A 20,607-nucleotide genomic window follows, 5' to 3' on the forward strand; every position below is an offset into this window, starting at 1 on the left:
ATCTCTCCCCCCTGCCTTCCCACCCCCATTCTATCTTTCAGATGATTTACCTGTTGTTTAAGCAGCATGTTTATGTCGACTGTGAAATTAACTGCCTTGTAATAAAACTCAGAGGGTTTCCCCCACCCCACATACACATATTGAAAACATGTACAGCTTCTATGATTCTGCTCCACAACGCAACCAGCCACCCAGCTCTCTTAAACATTTTAAAGTTTTTGATTACCAAACATTGGTCCCGTTTAATTCTTTTTCTGACAGCTGAAAATGCACATTGTTGTCCTAGAGTCTCATTATACCTGTTTTTCTACTCTCTAGACAACAGTTTAGCAGAGGTATTCCCACATGTCTTATTTATAATGGTTTTGTGCTGTGTCTTCAGCAAGGGTAAGAATACAGATTGTTAATCAGGGAGATTTTTTAAAAAATATAAAATAAAATTGCTTCCCTTAGTGTTAGGCAGGAGGTTGTTTGTTTGCCCATGCAGCACACTTTTACTTCAGTTGAAAAGGAAAAAATCTATTGAACAGGCCATTAGATAATAGCTTACTCCCCCCCTCCCCCGACCAGAGCTGTCCCAGGTAATACTGTGTTTGGGTTATGTAGTAATGTGTTTTGTCTGCCTGGATGAAATAAAATTACTTTTGAGCATTGAAACTGCACTATAAATCCTGGCTTGCTGTTTAGCAGCAGTAATTTTTTGCCCCTTTTACTCTGGCCCCCAGAGCTGGAAAAATAACCAACAACAAACAGATGGCAGAGTGCCCTGCCTAAGAAGATTTATGTATTGCAAAGGAATAACCAGTTTAAAGGAAGATTCACAGAGGGGTTTTTTTGTTCAGATAATTCAGCCATTCGTTATTTCATACGGTGGAAATCTGTTCAGTGCAAAATCATTTATCCTAGCAGTCTTTTGTATGGAGTAGTCATAGTATTTTTATTGTGTTCTGCATTCCAAAATATTGAATTTTTAAAATAATTGAACCATGTATCAGAGCTTTCTTTATTTCTTTTTTATTTTTGGTTTATGCATTTTTGAGGTTTTCACTTCCATATTTATTAATCCATGGTGTGTCCTGTAAAAATATAGTACATGCACTGGTAGTAGTGCTTGTTGTGGTTTATTTGTTTCAGCCATTGACCCTAAAAAAAGAACAGACAAACAATGGCTTTAACCAGCAATCATAGTCAAGATCATGCAATCAACCCAGAAAAATGTACTATGTTACAATAATTCATTCTATTTTAAATAAAACTCCACAGCCAGTTTCCAACCCTCAGTCTACTACAAGAAAATAAAATAATTTTATGTTGCTTTCCAGAAGTCCGAGCTTGTAACTTCTCTATTTTTTTTACCACAAGAAATTATTCCCCCCTTGTAGATCTAACTTATTTCATGATTTTTTAGTAACTGCTGATAAAATCTATTACATGCATGTTCAAAGATGACACAGGCATATAGTAGATGTCTTCGTTTATCTCCTTCCTAAAAAATTACTGAAGTAAGCAAAAATGTATGTTGCAATAGCGCTCATCCAGAATCACTGAGGGCATTTGAAATCTTAGCAGGGTCAAGGCTCAGATTGAACTTAGGCAGATCAATTAAATATTTTTTCCAAACCATGAGCACATTTTGATCACATATCAGGTTGTTGAATTGACTCTGGCCAATTGAGAAGGATCACTTTGCTCAAAAGTGTCCCTGAAGTGTAAACTTTGATTTAGCAGCTGGCAATTCTGTACCCTTGATATCATTTACAGAAAAAGGCTTCCATCATTTTAGTTGTGGAGATGGGACAAGCAATCTTGGGGTACCAAATATTTAATGGGATAGAATTAATTGAATCTGTTCATATAAACCAGTGTTTCCCAACCGGTGTTCCGCGGCACACTAGTGTGCCGTGAGACATCGGCTGGTGTGCCGTGGGAGGGAGGCGGGCGAGTCGGGCGGTGAGAGGCGGCGGCGGCGAGGATCCGCGTCGAGCCGGGGGCGGCTCCGCGGTGGTGGTGCCGAGCGGCGGGGCAGCGCGTGCAAATGGAGGAGCGCGAGACAGCGGAGGAGGAGGAGGCCGGCATGTCCGGGCAGCAGCAGCAACAACAGCAGCAGCAACTCCCGCCGCCGCCCCCTCCTCCGTCCGCTATTGCCGCCACCACCACAACAGCCGCCGCCGCCTCAGCTGCCGCCGTCCCTCAGTCCCTCGCTCTGCTGCCTCCCCACCCCCACCCCCAAAGCTTGGAGGTTCCCCGGCAAGGGGGAGGGAAAAAAAGTGAAAACTTTCACTTTCGTGCGGTCCTCCCGGCGTGACGCTGCGCGCTGACGTCACGGGGCAGTAATGGTGGTGTGCCGCGAGATTTTTTTGATTAAACAGGTGTGCCGTTGCCCAAAAAAGGTGGGGAAACACTGATATAAACTAAGCTTCAGAAGTCTAATTTCTGGCATATGTTTTACATTTAACCAGAAGTTAAGTAAATTTAAGTAGATTTATAAATAATGTGATGTGTAGGGGCCTATGATGTGTACTCTGCAAATTGTTCTACACAGTACAGCTAGCTTAAAGACACAAATTACAGCCACAAAACGACTTAACATACTCCACTGATCAGGAAGTGTTGAGAGGAGGATATTTCATCAGCTGTGAAAGCACAGCATCACAAAACATTACAGTTTTTTGTGCTCCAAGGAAATATACTAGCATCATTATAAGGAATGGTACTGGTGCACATAGTTTGAAAATATTTTACTGGTGAGCTATTTTACCTTACCAAATCCATGATGAGAAACAAGGGCAGATTCAGACAAGCAGGAGCCTCATGACAGCCATTTAAGAATGTCCTATATGGCAGCTGCCTGCTGGCTTTAGTCATTTGGTGAAGCCCAGCATTACCATCCCTGCACTTCCCATATTTCCAAGCATATATAAGGATGCTAATGCTGGCTTCAGCCATGTGTCTGAAGGCACTAGATAACTGCCTTGGCATGTGGGTGCGGGCAACTTATATGATAAACTTTTATACCAGAGAGTAGGGGAGCTGTGGCCATCCAGTTGTTGCTGGGCTACAGTTCACCTCATTCCTGCCCATTGGCCAAGATAACTAAGGCTGATGGGAGTCCAGCAGCATAGGGAGAGCCACAAGTTGCCCACCTCTTTTATTCAGTGCTGAATTTTAGAAAGTGGGAGGAGAGGGAGATGTTAAGCTCAAGCTTCCCTAGATAGCATGACCTGCTGCCTGGAAGCCTCAGTCCCCCAGATCTTGAGTGAAATTATTCAGTGAAGAAGGAAGGCCACTCTATCCCTAATCTAAATTGCTCTCTTTATTTATTATTACTTATGTACTACAATTGAATTTAGCATTGAAAGCAGTTTCCAGGATTCAACCATGGTGGTGCTTGGCTGTACTTTTAAGTGGTGACTCTATGGATTCTGTATATCTGGTTTCATCTCCAGAAACTAACTTAAATATAAGTTTTGCCATCATTCATGTATATAATCAAGTCGCTTTCCATCAAGATCTGAGAAAATTGTTATCCCTATCTCCCTGTTCCCAAGCTTATTCATTCATTAAGGAGCTCAGGATGGTGTACAAGGTTCTCTCCCCCCCCATCCCCCCTTTTATTCACACAGCAATCCTGGGGGGTAGCTAGGCTGAGAGATAGTGAATGGCCCAAAGTCACCAAATATTGCATTTTGATGCGTGCACACACCCCCACAGCTTCAATACAAATTGAGAATTGCTCATCAGGTAAAGACATACTTGCCCCGTCTCAACTCAGTGGTGTGAACATTGAGCAGGCAACTGTGATACACATCAAAGTCTGCTGACATGTACAGTAATGTGCAAACACAGCAAAAAAGAACAATTTTGATCTGTTTTAAGCCAGCAATGTGTGCACAACCTGAGTCAGACCAGTTCTAGTCCAGTATATCCCCCCCCCCTTTGGGCTAATGGTCTTAACCACTATTAGCACATGCTGCACATTATAGAAAGATTCAGCTACATGTAGAAACATAGTCCTCAGGATCATGGCCAAACCTGAAACCGGCATTTGTCCTATAACCACCCATGCCCATATGTACTATGAATGGGCACAGGAAAGATGACCAGCATTTTCAGAGAGGTCCCTATTGCCCCAAATTGTAGCTCTGGTGCAGGAAACAGAAAAATCAAAAGATAATAGTTGCAGCTCTGCCAGTGGAATTTAAACAGTGTTGCAGACACTGATTTAGATGACTGTCATTTCAGCCATCTCCCTGTTCCGTTAAGAAAACATGGCAGATACAGAAAATGTCTCTTAACTAGTGTAGAGCCCCGATGCTCTGAAAGAAAACCTCCCTTGTGTAACAGGCTTCAGTGAGCAAATAATTATTTAAATAGAATCAGTGTGACTATGAATATGACAACTGTTTCTTCAGTTATAATGCCAGGGGGAGGGGGTTTAGGAGAAAGCAGTGAAGGAATTTCTTCAAAAAGACAGATGAACAGAAGGCTTCCCCCTTTTTTTGTTAACAATGGTGGATATTAATTTCATTTTTGAATTTTAGTGAAAATGGTAGTGCAGTGTGTAATATTACGAAGTGTGTGTGAATATACCTGTAATGCAAGTAGGTATTTATGATCAATTTTTATTGCAGGCACAAAAAGTGTTACTCCATCTACTTTTTCTTTAAAATTATTATTATTATTATTATTTACACTTATGGTTTTCTTGCCACTCAATCCAGTTGTGTCTCAACCAAAGCACATTTGCAGTTTCTGCAGCCATTTGCCTCAAACCAAAGCTCAGTGTACCCTCGGATATACAGTGCAGAAATCCTCAGTCTTTTACGGTGGTAGGCTATCCATGCACAGAGTCACATTTGGGCAAATGAAGCTGTTCCAGACACAGGGGGGAAACTAGTGACTGCACGGTGATCCTTTGCTGTGAAAAGCTGGTTATTCTGGGCAGTCATGCAGTTTTGCATAATCTGTCTCCTACTGATTCAGACTTCAGAATCCATTTTTTAAAGATGGCCTTACATTGCAGAAATGTTTGGGGGGGGGTATTTCTGGGCATATACTCTGATACGGAGCTCTGCTGCCAAGCTCATATCACTGGGCTTAAAGTGAGCCTTTGTGCAAGGACCAGATATCAGGAGCTGAAATGATATATGCACAAAACTGTCCCATACAGCTCCATTCAATATATGCCTGAACTGGAGCTCCAGCAAAGTTTTGGGTCAGGCTGTCCCTTTTAAAATAAAGGGCAGGTGTGTGTGTAACATTGTTAGATTCTGCTGCAGATACACATTTACTCTCCTCACAGCAACCTTGCTTTTTCTGTATGTTTTAGTCCACAAGACCAAATGACATGAGCTATTCCACCCACCAACCCCCCTTTTTAAACAAAGCAATGAGCACTCACCTCTCTTTCTTTCCTGCCTCAAAGCCAAATCAACCCTTTACTTTTTCTAGCAGATAGGGTGTGATTTTCCACGTTTCACTTGATACAACCCAAAACACCTTGGCACAGAATCACAGTTAAAATCGAAGGCCACAAACCGTCCAAACGTTTTCTTACAAAGGCTTAAGACCACATTGGGTCGGTGGCAGCTAAAGTACTGGGCTGCTTGGAACATAGGTTTATACGAAGTCTAGCATGTAGTCTTGGGCAGATCTCTCAGCCAAACTACCTCACCAGGTTGTTGTGACTTTAAACTCATTGTGTGGTAGTGCACCCATGGTTTGCACACAGACAGTTGTACCTTCAATCCCCAGATGGAACGGTCTTGTTTAGGAGAACTGAAAGGGACTCCTTCCTCAGTCGGAGAGGACAGTGCTAGGCTGGTAGTCTGACTGCATTAGGCAGCAGCATCTGGAGGAAGAAGGGGAAGTAAATGTAATCAAATATTTTTACTGGTTCTGGTGGATTGGACCCAGAATTGTTAAGTCCCGACCTGGGCTCTTCCTGAAGAATCCAAAATTCAGCCTAATGATTTGCTGTGGGCTGTTTTCCCACAGACTGATCACCATTGCCTCTCCTATAGGACAAGCATGGCATCTAGCCCAGGAATACAGATCCCTGACTGTAGGACAGTCTTAAGATACTCGACTGCAGTTTAACTCACATGTGAGCTAAGTTTGGTGTGGTGTATAGCTAGAACAGGACCTTGACCCATATTTTCTTTTTTAAATTATTCTGACTTTCAACTTCTTATAATAAAGCCTGGGGCTAGTTCTTGGAACCTATTCACTCTACATTGCAACTCTTTTTCAATCACAGATTTCACTGTTATCTTCTTCTTTTTAATGTTTTATATATTTGTAGTTTGTGGGCAGGATCATTAGGGTCACTGGAGAAGAGAGCGTGTGTGCGCACGCACGTGCCTTAATTTGCTGGAATTGTGACAATAGTGTTCTTTCACTGTTTGAAAAGGGGTCAAAATAATACCCTCAGTTTGTCATTGGACTAGAAAGCAAAGGGATACCAGCCGCAAATCCCTTGGAAGCATTCTTGTAAGTCTTTACAAAGCATTTCAACAAAGGATAAAGAAATACCTATGGATGCTACACAAAAGACTATAGTAGTACTTCTTTCCCAAGATGACATGGTAACTTAGATCCAGCTGTTGTTGTGAGCAATTAGTCCTGTGCAATGCAATGCAGATGTTGATGTGCAACTGGATTTGCATCTGAATCTGCACCAGTAACGCACATGGAAGGCTTCTTATACACCCTGTTGCTTGATTGGGGCAGCTCATAAGAAGTACGTGTCAAATGCTCTATACCCCAGCCTTTTTCTCTGGATCATAATCACTCAAAATTTTATTTACAATTTTCAGATTTTATCACCCTTGCAAAATCTTTCTTCAGGCAGCTGAACTGGCCACCTGAAGATTTCACTGCTAGCACAAACTGCTGTTCTGCACAACCTAACCACTCCAGCATCATTCAGAAAGCTTGCAATGGCATCACACAAACTTGCAGCTAGTGAATTGGCAACCAAATTCAGACTTCCCACTACTGCAGTTAAATTCAAGTAGGAAAAATGCTGGCCACAAGTAGAGTGGTCTTTTGCTTCTGCCCTAAGTCCCACAGCTGTCTCCAGAGCAAATGGGTGAGGTCAGAAATGCAACTTGGATGACCTTGTGCATTTAGTCACTCTTTGGTTGCTTTGTTATCATTTTACTTCCATTCATAAAAAACACTGGCTGTTTCTCACTTATTGCATTGTTTGGAAATAGACATCTTGTTCCCATTTTTAAATATACAAGACTGAAACTACTTTTTTAAAGCCAAGTACTGTAGTAATTTCCACATTACAATATTTCAAATGCCTTGTTTGGCCTACAAACGCACCACAGCGACTTACAAATAAGCCTATGGCAGTTCAGAGATGAGTATTGAGTATATAGTTAGCTGTAAACTCGTGCGGCACATGGCTGGGTAGGTTTTTTGGCAGAGCCGTTCTCCCAACCTGCAGTGATGTGATGCTAAAGATATTAGCAAATTAGCACCATGAAGCTTGCCAGCTTATTCGCCAGAGTCTTGCTTGCTCTCTCACTGCTGTAATTAAAACTAATTATTTTCTAAAACATAGTAATACATGAATATGTGCAATAATCATTTTGTAGTGGGCAATCTGTGAAGTTTTTTTAAAGCTCCCCCCTTCCCCTTTGGCTTGTTCTCCCACATGTTGGCTGCTGAGTAAAACACTGCATTATCATTTTACAGAAAAGCAAAGCAGCCCAATAATAATCAGGCTAGATTTTTATTATTCTGCAATATCCATCATATTTTATTTAGCCTTTCCTTCCCCGTCTACTATTTTTAAACACATTTTGCATAGTTAACAAAAAGGTGTTGAGCTTAGTTAGCTATATGTTCTATACCAAATGTGGCGCTCCTTTTGCTCACATACATTTGTGACTGCATTGAGATCTGCTGGCTTCTTTTTATTTTGGAGGGTAATAACAGAAATGGAAGTTCAACTAATAATATTTACCTATTATGTAGCAGAAACTAAAAATGTTCAAAAATGCTTATACTTTAAAATTTGGTTTAGCCACTGTATATTCCATGGAGATTGCAAATACTCTTAAGAATACTCTCTCTCTCTCTCTCTCTCTCTCTCTCTCTCTCTCTCCCTCTCTCTCCCCCCCCCCCTTACGGTGGCAACTGTATACATAGTACTCTGCAGAATTCTTAAGGGGGAAAGTGAAATGCCCCAAGGCTTGTATTCTAGAATAGTAGGAAATAGACCAAGTTGGGGGAGGCAGAGACAAGAATAGGAAGGACGGAAGGAATGTAAACAGCAAATTTAAAATATTACAATTCAATCATTTACACATGTCCAGTCAAAAATGAGTCCCACTGAGTTCAGGGGAGCTTATTCCCAATTGAGCGTGTATACGGTTAGGCTGTAATCTGAACCACACTGACCAAGGAGTAAGGCCCATTGAACTCAACAGGACTTAGATCTGAATCTTAGATCTGCAATTGCCTTGCAGCAGTTTAAAGCAAAGGCCTCTTGGAAAAAGTGAGAGATGACACTATGCACATATTGACCAGGGACTTTGATGCATGGGGACAGCAAGGGGAAATGTGTGAAGTCAGATGAGAGAGTAAGAAACATTTGGGTAACTGACGATGGTAGAGTTGGAGGGTATAATAATTGGTAATAAAGGACCAAAAGATTTAGGCAAGGTTTTGGAGACCTATAAAGGTAAGTCCAACCTGGATGAAGGAGGGTATGGGAAACCATGTACAGATTTGAGGAGGGGATCAAGCAGTGGGAAAGGCAAATGATTTGTGTAGTGGCATTTTAGAGAGAAGTGAAAAGGCTGAGACATGACAGGGAATGCTGAAAGGGATGTTTCTTGAATCACATCATTAAGATGTTTTGCTCTCATTCAAACCTTTGGGATCTGGTAGGCTGAGAATTTAAGAAATTATTCCCCCCTCCCCAAATAATTTTACTGGTTTTCATGTAAATACAAGAACAACATATAACTACAGTAACTTGTCCAGTGGCACATCCTTAGAAATTGTTGTTTTTAAAGTATTCATTCCACAGTGTGAGCTTGCACTGTTTGTTCACACAGTTTTATACTGTACAGAGAAAACACAATATACATAATTGATCTGAATGTTTCTTTTGACTTTCGGCTTTGAAACATGAAATTCAGGAAAAATGTGACAATAGCTCAATACTGCACTTTTCCCACCTTCAAAACAATGAGAAGAAAATGAACATTTCTTTTGCACACCTCTGGAAAGTGTCTGCATAAGTGTTATCTCTCTTCTTCTTCTTCTTCTTATCTGAACAAGAATGATCAGCATTCAGCTATGTTCCCAGCTGACTTCTTTAAGAAGGAAAATAGCTGAATACCCACATCGGCCACAGAACAGATCTACAGAATAATTTACAAGTTGAAGAATGTAGTTGAGTAGGTTGTAGGCTTGGGAATTGGCAACTAAGAGGCTCAGAGAAATATTATGTGATATTTTATAGTGTAATCATACAGATTTTATTGTGGTACTCAGATAACATACCACAAGGGCCAATTCAGACCTTAATTTATTAGTTGGAACAGCTGATGTGAGAATCATTCGCACTTCTGTTTTTCCACTAATGAAGTCATATATGAAACATTGCCACATGAATCTGACCCATAAAGGAGTTCCATGGGCACAAGAGTTTGGGTCAGAACACAACTCCGCCTGCAAGATCTGTTTATCAGTGATGGGGACATTAAGAGGGAAACAGAAGCAGGAGTATTTCTTGTGTTTGTCGTTCCCACTTATGATAGGTTGCCTTATTTCAAAAAGTGAAAATTTGTTGAGCTTTTTTGGCAAATTTGTTGAGCTTTTTTAGACAAAAGCTGGGTTTTTTAAAATTCCAATGTGGGCCGCCATATGCCCGGATTTTCCCAGATATTTTAACAGATTTCTGAAAATTCCCCTGGACGCTATTTTCGGCAGACAACTCCCAGATATGTCCAGGAAATTCTGGACGTATGGCAGCCCTAAACTTATGAAGTAAGCATCCAAATTGACCATAAGTCAACTGGTGCTTGTTCACATCTATGAAAGTACAAAGGAACCTGTTCCAGCACTGGTGGCACTGAAAATGCTCTCATGAAACCAAATCATCAGTTTCTATTATACTGCCCCTTTCCAGGTAGCTACAAACTCATCCTTGGGCCTGGATACTCTGGGGTGCTGTATTATTGCATAATAAGTATGCATTATATAGTGACTGCTAAAATGCTAGTAACCAAAGTAGCTTTTCATAATGAAAACATTTGTGCTTGAGAAAGTGACTTAAGAATCAAACATAGTTTGTTACTCCACAAATCCAAGAGGTGCCTAATGAAGTTGTCCGCAATTTTTCAGCATTACCATGGCAAGCATGTATGGTTTGGATTATATTGCTGTCAGTTATTAAAGTGAGTCACTCAATAATTAGATATTAAAATTAGACCTTAAAACTGTGTTTCAGGTTTGTAGAGTGATTATGTGGGTGTACTAATTTGGAGACATTTTCTCCTATTGCACATATAGCACTTAACTTGTGAGATCTAAAGGACTTTTCAGCCTCTGTAAAAGATGGAGTATTGATATATTCCAGTTTCTTGTATCATCAGTTTTCGACACACCGAGAAGTCAACCTTGATGCTAAATCGTACCTCCTGTTTTTGATTAGCCCCTATGGGTCTTGCAGATATGATGACTCCAGGCGAGTCCAAACTGCCCATCCCTCTCAAGCCAGATGGAAAAGAAGATGGGCCTCCTCAGTTTGAGAGCAAAAAGGTACTTCCCTCACCTGCATGTGATGTTGGTTTGGCGCAGCAGAACTCTGCTATTTTGTCCTTCATTCTCTGATTTGAGCTTGCCCTTTTCTGTTCTATCCCGCATGCTCTTTTCCATTCACATGCAATCTGGTTTTTTTATGTTGTTTTATTTTCTTCCCCTCATTGTGTGGATCTGAAAGTTACTAGTTCTTATGGCATTGTAACTCGCGGGGGCAAGGGAACATATGGAAAACCTTGTGGGGAAATTGAGCTACGCCACTGGGTGCGCGGGGGGCGGGGATGGGTCTTACCTTGGTACTTACAGCCATTTCCTCTATCTTCGGTTATAGCTTCCTGTTTTGGCCGTTTCAGCAGCAGCATACTTTTGCTTTCCTGCCTTATTTGATAAAAATAAGGTGAACAGCTTTATTTATTTTTTTCTCTTTATTTCATAAGGGGAAACCCATGCTTGATACTCCATTTAGCTTGAGGGAAGCATGGTGGCATAGCGACTTCAGCCAAGCATCCAGCAAACTTTCCAAATTATATAATAATGTCGTTTTGATAATTTACGTATTATCTATCTATATATTTATTTATTTACATGTATATGTGTTTTCTGTGTGTGTCTCTGTGTGTTTCTCTCTCTCTATGTTTTATATAGTTAAAAAGAAAAAAAAATGGTCAATCTGTTTAAACTGGATGTATTTTTTTCATTTTTAATAAAGTTTGCCCTGCCTTTGTCCTCTTTTTTTATTCCTCTACCACAGGATAGCTACATCTCTCAGGGTATTTCACAGCCCCCAACCCCAGGCAACCTGCCAGTCCCTTCCCCAATGTCCCCAAGTTCTGCTAGCATCTCCTCATTTCATGGAGATGAAAGTGATAGCATTGGCAGCCCAGGCTGGCCAAAGACTCCATCAAGCCCTGTAAGTGGCTCTGGCTTTTGTTTTGGTTTTTTTGTACTTATTATATTTTAATGCTTGCTTGTTTGTTTTATAGATTCTTTCCTTCATTATTTATCCACTAAAGGATTTTCTTTCTTTGTAATGACAGAGGAGGCTAAATTCTGCCCTAAGTTATGTTCCTGCAGCTCATTGTTTGACTCGGTTCTAGGGGGGAACAGAGCTTGCTTGGCTGAGGGCAAAATTTAGTCCAGTCCTTTTATATAAAAAGAAGATTAAATTTATGTATATCACAGAAGTTGGCTTTTCTTGTAATACAGCAGATGTTGTGAAGAAAACATATTTCTCATAATGCATCAGCTTACAGAGCATGCTAACTGTGTTGGTTAAGGACATTTTGTCTCAGTTACTGGGTCCAAACTCTTTGCAAAATTGTTTCCCCCCCATTTGGGTGTTGAGTAGCATTACCATCTAAAAACAGGAATAAAACTCTCCTTTCTTGAGGAATTGGGTGATTTCTGAGTGTACATTATAGTTTGGAGCAATCATAATCTCCAAATACCCAAACCTGTTTGCTGTCATAAAAATATTATACAGGATAAAATTGTATTTATACATTACAGGAAAGTTACTTTTTCAATTTGACAGTATCCACTTGCACTTAAAAAACACATGTAGTCTTCAGATAGCATTGTAGTTTCAGAAGTATTTGTTCATTAAACACAAAATGATTTTGAATAGGATGATGCTGAAATAAAACTGCTAGCACATTTTTCAAACCTAAGCAGGGTCTGCTATGGATTCAAATTGCATTGCAGGAGGTTGGACTAGATTACCCTTGGGATCCCTTCCAATTCTACAGTTCTTTAATTCAACTAAACAATTGTTCTAGTGGAAGCCGGCACAAGTCCTGCTAATGCAATGGGGCTTCCACCCCATGTTCTCCTCTTGTACCCACCATGCTCCCGACCCAGATTGGCTCTGGGAGGTTGGGAGACACACACACCCCGGAACAATGCAGAGGGGAGGAGAGGGGAATTTGTTCCATCTAGCAACCCAAAGTGCTTTCGCTGACAGAACGATCATAATGTTGAATTCCTCCTAAAATCTTAACATGTTTTATTTAACCACTGCAATTTCGTTAGACAAATAAATAACTTACTTTAAATAAATTTTGGAGTCCTGACAGCATGAAGAATGGGATGTTCATGTCATCAGTTGCAATGATCACTAAACATACTGAAGGGTCTTCAGTTAAATCCTAATTTTCACCAGGACACCTTAATGGAAAAGAAAATTCCAGAAGACAATAAGAGAAAATATTGTATAAAGGGTTTGGAGGGGGGAATGATCTCTAAGAAGATATTTTTGTTTAAAAATATTTTATTAGTATCTGATTTCATCAGACAAATACTTGATCCAAACTTAGAAAAAGACATGCAGCTGACTCCCAAAACAGCAGCACTTGATCTAGTTTCCACCTCTATGCTGTCTAATACAAGGACATACCAATTCCCCGATTTTCTAGTCTTCTGCATTTCCCTGTACCACTCCATATCACTGGTGGCCATTGGCAGAGAGACACTGAATATGATTATATTAAGGCACATGTACTAGTGGGAAGCTGCCAGCCCATGAACCAGATGAGAACTGAGGGGCTTCCGCAACCAAACCACACACACAGGCTTGAAAATAACCTTCCATTGGAGCCACAGGAAGGCTATTCTCAAGCCTAATTGCCACACCAGAAGGAACACACTACAGCTCCACTTCCCAAACTCACCACCTTCACCTGCTGCAATTGGACTTGAAAATAGCCTCCTGCTGGTGCGGTGCCAAACAATGGCTGTGTTCAGTCTCCATCAACCCAGCTGCAATCTCCATTAAGATCACTCTCGCTGGCAATCAGGCATGTAAAAACTAGAATTCCCCTTTTAAGCCTAATTGCTTTGGGCTGGGGTGGGTGTGATATATGGTCTACATTTGGGTGCCCACTGTGACCCTTACCCACTTTTGTTTTGACAACACTCGTGACTTCCAGAAGGTTGTCTATGGGATAGCATACCCTAGGGCTGAAAAAGGTTCCCCAACTTTGTATTAGACATTATGGAAAAGGTCACGGTTGATATACATACAGCTGCTGCTTTTAATGACAGCCATGTGTTTATCTGGTTTGGTTCGTGAAGATTAAAACAATCCGGTGTCCCAAAAATGAAAAACAATATTTCCAGGCAAACTGTTTCTCTTAACAGTAGATTGCTAAGCTTTTATCAGTGGGCAAAATGAATACCAGCACAAAAGTCACATGCAAAAAGAAAAAGAAAGGTAACTAATATTTTAAATAAGTGCATTATGTTCTGGAGGGTTTTTGGAGATATGTGCTCGTAGCCCTTAGTGTGAAAGCATCAACAAAAGTAGAGAGGAACTAGGGAAAGAGGGCAATGACTTTGAGTCTCAGAAGGCATATGGTGGTGTGTGTTCCCTCTAATGTCAAAACTGGCCATGCCTGAATGCTTATCTAAATGGACAACTCTACAAAGAAGAAATTTATTGTATTTTCTTGAGTATTTTACTTTTTCTTAAATGGGCACAGAGAGGCATTAAGTGCATAGACAGTCTTTTTAAATATTTCTGGAAATGCAGAACATCTTTACGGTAGTAAATATGTATTCATGAGTTCTTTAAGCTGTTATTCATCCCCAGGGGAGCCTGTTAGAAATGCATGTTTTGTTTCCGCATAAATTAAAGAGAACCATTTCAGATTTTTTTTGGGATAGAGAAGGTGGGAGTAATTACCTTTCTGTTTTCAATTTAGAGTAAACACTTCAGATATAGTTCTTAGAATTTATTGTAAAACTTTTTCCGAAGACATATCTATGATTTGATTGAGTTTAAAAGTAATAAGGAACCAGAAAAGAAATAACTTGGGTTAGGTATATATTCTTCCTTTTACCATAATCCTTTGATTTCAGTGAAAATTATTTCAAAGAAGCAAATTTCAGATCAGGGTGCTAAACTATATAGATATATTTGGGCTACCAAATTATCTGGTTATCAGATTTTACTAACCTTATCAATTATCAGATCTGGGTGTTCAGGATAGCAGCTTTGTATTCTTTATATCAATTGGCTGGAAGATACCAAAAACATCTGATCAGATTCTTCACATATTTCTAGCAGAGAGTGAGTTCTAGAGCTGGCATGCTTTTCAGGAAAATATGAAGACACTGGGTTGAGTAATTATCTACTGAGAGAATTTCAAACTGGGTATCTTCAATTCTGCTGTTAATAGGATCAGTTTATGTTTACTCTGTGTACATAAATAGAATAGCAATAAATGGCATATTTGAGAGAATATGTGTGTGAGCACACAAATTCGGAACTCTTAAATTCTTCACTGTGGGTATCATCAGTATACAAAGCCAAGTATCTGTAGTACCCCGAAGGCATACCGAGAAGGGCTGCTAGTCAGTGGCACATGATTTGCATGCAAAAGGTCTCATCCCTAGTGTTTCCAGGTAGAAGTGGGAAAGACTCCCACCTGAGAGCTGCTGCTAGTCAGTGTTGACAATACTAAGCTACACCTGGTCTTAATATAAAGTATCTTCCTATATTTGAAGAGATACACATTGCTTCCCTCCAGGGGCCTCTGCCGTACACAGCCTTTCTGTGTACACAGATTCTGCCTCACACAATGAGAGTCATTTCCCCCATTAATATATAACTTAGAGTGAACATGTAAGATAGCCAGCAATCACCAAGGAATGTTAACAATACCCCATGTGTTCAATTAATGTCCAGATATACAGAGATAAGTTAGTAAATGTGGACAACACTATAATAGTTATAATAAACAATTACTAGTTTAGCTACCATTCTGGAAATTGACCAGATATATGCAAGATAGTCTATGGATTTTGGCCATGCACAATAACATATACAAATTACAGGATGGTAAATGCTCCCCCAATGAAGGCTATGCAGTCTTCAGAATTTTTCAGGCACTCAAAATTTGATGTGCACTGAACTTTGCTATAGTTCACCTGTGACTATTTATTGCTAGATGCACATGCTTGCAGAGGTGTGTTGCATGAACACATGGGAACAAATGTTCACTACAATGTAACTGTTGAGAACAGACAGGTTTGGAATAATAAATGCACAACTACTGTCCACGTACATCAGCATACTTTTCCAGTCACAAATGTTTTAAATACTGGATAACACACATCTGATACAGAAATTATATTATTTACTCATCTTGTTTCAGAAGGCTTTCATCAAGCAATACTGTACTTTTGGTTAACTTAATACCAGCACAATGACTTTACTTACCCTGCTGTACATCAACAAAACCATTTGAGGCTACATTCATTATTTTTTACTATTTACTCCCGCTTTAATTTTTGCACTGACTTCAGTTCATAGTTTATCGATTTTACAATGCAATAAATATTAGAATTGTGAAGTATAAAACTTTACTTGAAGGAAGTATGTTCTATAGGCAGAATCTGGCCATACAAAGCTTCTGTAATCTGTGCTTGACCAAGCAGTTGCACGTGCAAAATGTGAAATTTTTAATGTTTTTAGCTGTGGGGTGCAGACAGCAGAAATCAAGCCCTCTGTGGAAAGATTTTTTCCTTATTCTTCTGAAGTTAATATTTCATTTTAGAGGAAAATTGCACCCACTTCACTGAGCTTGACAGCCTGAAAGCTCCTGCAGTGAGAAGCCCTTCTTTCCTTCTGTAAATAGTAATGTTTTCAGATTATGTTGTCACTTTGTGGCCTGTTGCCATCTCTTTGAAAAGTGACTTTTCTTTATGTAGACAGTACAAGTGCCCAGCAAAGAAAAGACGGTAAACTACTTCCCCTTTTTTGATGATATAGCTTTATAAGAAGAAGTATTTCACTGTGTAAAATTGAAAAACCTTTGTTTGGCCATTAAGTCTGAATGTTTCTTGTAATAGGCAATTGGAATGGCAGCTGAGTGAAAAATTATTAAGGGTTATATTATTAAGGGATAACATGTGCTGCAAGTATTGAGCATGTGGAATCACAAGTAAGAAAATATAAAAAATAATTAACAATAGTAGTGTTGGCTGCAATAATTAGTTGTTTGGGGACAATAAATCATTTCTTTGTTTGCTTCCCTGCATTCCAAATATATTGACGTATCCAAAATGATATTGTGAATATATGTGAAATATCTATAGCCCTTTTTGCCTTTTTAAAAATTCAATAAAATAGCTTACTATGCAATTGTTTTTAAGGGCAAAGTTGATAAAGAATTAATATCCTCCTAAATTAAGCAGTAGGAAAGGCAATAAGATGTGCCACATTCTCCTGTTGCAACCCTCCATTTGCATCTAGTAAACCCCAATTCAACCTAAGTAATTAATAAGTGTCCCTTTGGTAAATATGCTAAAAGCAAATTGATACTGTCCTTTATTTCAGAATGTGACCAACAACTTTACATAAGAAGCATCACTGCGAATAAATGAGAATTTTGTATATAAAGCAAAAAAGTTTTATAGAGCCAAGGTGATTTGGTTAATTAAAAACAATGGACTCCATCCCAAGCAGGGAAGTCAGTGAAACAAGATGAGACCTTGGCAACTGCCCCAACATCAAGCAACTATTGCTGTCATCATTTTAAAGAGTTTTTGCCCCTTCAGCTTCACATGCAGGTGGTACAAAGGGATGTAGGGGAAGAAATGATATGTCATGTTTGAATGACTCGAGACAGTTAGGGTTTCATAAACAACACAGAATTAGAATTGAGCTCAGAAGACCATAGGAAGACCCTAGAAAACTGATAAAAGGTACTTTTGACAGCTCATGCACTGCAATTGAGTGAGAACATTTTTAATAACCGTGTTGACTTACTTTTACCAACTTTTTAGCCAGATATAGCAAGAAACCAGATTTGGCAAAATTGATTTGACCTGTTCCATTCTACGATTATTTCTTCAGAAGTGTAGGTTTCCCACCCTTAGCTCTTTACTCTCATATCTGGTGGCATTCATTTTAAGGTGAATTTCCAAGCAATCTTTTTTCTTTTCCTCCTATATCATATAGCTTAATGAAAGTACGTTATGAATGACTTGAGGCATCATCAGAAACTTGCCTTCTGAGATCCAAAGTTCATGTATAAGGGCAAAACATAAAAAATAATAAAAGGGGGAGTTTGGGCCCTTTGTTTTACCAAATCAGATGAGCAAACTGCAGCATGTGGACAGAATGTATTGTATGTGCCTGAACTAGTAGCCTTCATTCCTGCCTGTTGTGTGATAGCTTTAGTTTAACATCCTCTCTTTGTCACCATTGTGAGTTTCTTACTATCTTTTCCCTTCTTGCCCCCTACCCCAATGCTTTTTTAAAAAATGCTTTTGCTTTAGAAATCAAATTCGTCTACCACAACTGGAGAGAAGATCACAAAAATGTATGAGCTGGGAAACGAACCAGAGCGCCGAATGTGGGTGGATCGGTATCTCAACTTCATGGAAGAGAGGGGAACGCCTGTGGCCAGTCTACCTGCTGTAGGCAAGAAGCCACTAGATCTTTTCAGGCTGTATGTCTGTGTTAAGGAGATTGGAGGTTTAGCACAGGTAAGAAATTCTTATGTCTTGGTGTTCGTTGGCATCCATCTGTCTGGTGAAGTCAGACCGCTGTGTTAGCAGCACCCAGGTCTAAGAACCAGGGCTATTCTGGATTTATTAAGCATATGTGCGTAAGAATTTTCTTGGCTAGCATATAGATATTAGAAACTATAAATAATAATTATGTCTTTCCACTACAGCTATAGACGATACATCTCAGTATACCATTTCTGTGAAAAATGCACAAGTGTCTGTTTTGTCATATGCACCTGTGTTTCAGAGCAGTATTGGAATTTAGTTTGCAAGAATTCACATGGTATACACTTCTTTCTCATCACAAGCACAGAAAAATGTCATTGTGCAGCTCTAAGACTTACAGGCTTTGATATCGTACGGCATAAAGCAAGATTCATTCTAGTCGGCCACCATATGTAAGGCTTTCAATAAGGAAACTCACTGAATCACCTTAGTATGTTCAAAATTGGTTATAATTCATTTTGAATCTTGTTTGACTGTATATTTTGTTCTGCAAAGAGACCACAGATCTCCATCACAAGAAGCCCTGGCATTACAGCACCTGAATTAGGAATTACTAGCTAAATGATCCTTCAACTAGTGGCTATTTTAGAAGAGACACGGCCTTTCGTTTTTATTTTTTATATCAATGTCAAAGCACTTCAGCAGTGAAAAAAGGCTTTATTATTGCCATTTTAAATTAGTTTTTAGAAACTGTTGTTTATAATTGGAGTCTGCATGCTTGTTTGAGTGCCAGAGTGAACGAATAAGTACATATTAGTTGGAAGATAGATTGGCTAACTGCACATTACAAGCCCCAGCCCTCCCCAAAGTGTAAAGAGTAGAGAAGGGATGCCTGGCAGAAGATACTGTGTTTTGTATAGCTATCAACAGGTTCTTTAATGGTTTTATAAGTGTAAATGCTGTTTGTGTGTTACAAATGAGTGTGGGAGTAATGAGCATTAGTTAAAAGAGGCAAATAAAACAAATAAACCAAGGCATTAAGTGCTGTGTTTTTTAAAATGTCTCCTGGCTTTCATCAGTCCACTTGGTTTCAATCCACTGATTTTGCTATTTATTTATGCTAGGTTAATAAAAATAAGAAGTGGCGTGAGCTGGCAACCAACCTGAATGTTGGCACTTCAAGCAGCGCAGCCAGCTCCCTGAAAAAACAATATATCCAGTACCTGTTTGCCTTTGAATGCAAGATTGAACGAGGAGAGGAGCCCCCTCCAGAAGTCTTCAGCACGGGAGATACCAAGAAACAACCTAAGATTCAGCCGCCATCTCCTGGTAAGCAGAAGAACTGCAGGAACATTGGTCATTTTTTCTTAAAGGGTAAGGGAGACGTAGTTACTTTTTGCTCTAGACCTCCAGAGCCTCTGTTTGATTGGGATATTCCTATTGAATTTATCAAGCCCCTCTGTTAATCTTCAGCAACCTATATAACCTATATGCTTTCATATTGACATTTGCAGAAATATGTTGTGTGTTCACCTACACTTCATCATTTGTACAGAACATGGTGACATTTTTGGTGGTGATAGGCAACAAAGATTGCACTTTAGAGGAGGGGAAGACCCTGGAACAAAAACGTACAGTAGGTTGAAGTTTGAGAGAGAAAGCAGCAGGGGAAGGCAGAGAAAGTGAATGAGAGCTGGCAGAAAAGAAGAAGAAGGAATAGAGGGCTGAGGGAAGGCGGAACAATGGTTGCTTCAATAATGAATATGTCAGAACAATGAGGAAAGGATATTGAGGGAGATGAGTTGAAAGACAGGGAGGAATCAGGAATGGGAGCAGTTAGTGGATGCAGAAGGAAGTGAGAGGGTTGTGATGGTAGAGATCACATGGGCAAGGAACAAAGAGACCAAGAGCACAGGTGGGTGGCAGAGGCATCAGCCCTTGTTTTTTTTCTTTGAGGACTAGTGCTAGCTTCTGTTTGGCACTGTAGAAGTTGTTTGCTAATGTCTCAGAATATATTATTTACAGTTACAAGAAATGCAGAGGCCAGGTTTAGCAACAGATAGCTTGACACAGGAGCTCGGTCCCCAGGTTTTCCCCCCAGATGATAGTATTAAAAACAACAGCCCATATGATCAGTGGCTCTTATCTACTCCTTCTTCAGTATTATTTATATGTGAGGTGTGTGTGTCAGAAGTTCAGCCTACACTCGAGTAGGGCCCTGGCAGAGACACATGCCCAACTGGCATGTTCCCTCCCTCCTGGTCGATTGTTCTGGAGCTTCATAAGCTTTCTTCAGCCCAAACATCACATTGACCGATGCCAACCGACACTGGCACACTTAGGGATCCGCAG

General features: G+C 39.9%; 1 protein-coding gene and 1 long non-coding RNA gene across 18 annotated transcripts in view; one reads left to right on the forward strand and one right to left on the reverse strand.

Moving 5' to 3' along the window:
- Positions 1 to 20,607, forward strand: part of ARID1B (AT-rich interaction domain 1B) — a 358,734-nt gene that overhangs the window by 312,329 nt on the left and 25,798 nt on the right. For 10 of the 14 annotated variants that reach the window (XM_081187405.1, XM_081187413.1, XM_081187414.1 and 7 more), the window contains 4 exons: positions 10,685 to 10,791; positions 11,543 to 11,701; positions 18,076 to 18,285; positions 19,380 to 19,584. In XM_081187405.1, coding sequence (XP_081043531.1) covers positions 10,685 to 10,791; positions 11,543 to 11,701; positions 18,076 to 18,285; positions 19,380 to 19,584 — 681 coding nt within the window. The remainder of the gene's footprint in view (positions 1 to 10,684; positions 10,792 to 11,542; positions 11,702 to 18,075; positions 18,286 to 19,379; positions 19,585 to 20,607) is intronic. The other 4 variants (XM_081187415.1, XM_081187407.1, XM_081187411.1 and 1 more) reach the window with 3 other exon arrangements.
- LOC308583472 lies at positions 427 to 18,069 on the reverse strand. Of its 4 annotated transcripts, none has more exons than XR_014006236.1 (4): positions 12,840 to 18,069; positions 11,084 to 11,169; positions 5,742 to 5,851; positions 427 to 1,143 (listed from the first exon to the last, which is right to left on the reverse strand). It is a non-coding gene; the product is annotated as an uncharacterized lncRNA (long non-coding RNA). The 4 variants fall into 4 exon arrangements; XR_014006237.1 differs by having other exon boundaries at positions 5,670 to 5,851; XR_014006238.1 differs by lacking the exon at positions 427 to 1,143 and having other exon boundaries at positions 5,541 to 5,851; positions 12,840 to 12,957; positions 14,747 to 18,069.

The sequence above is a fragment of the Podarcis bocagei genome (genome assembly GCF_964188305.1).
Source record: "Podarcis bocagei genome assembly, chromosome: 3".
In the NCBI taxonomy this organism is placed as follows: domain Eukaryota; kingdom Metazoa; phylum Chordata; class Lepidosauria; order Squamata; family Lacertidae; genus Podarcis; species Podarcis bocagei.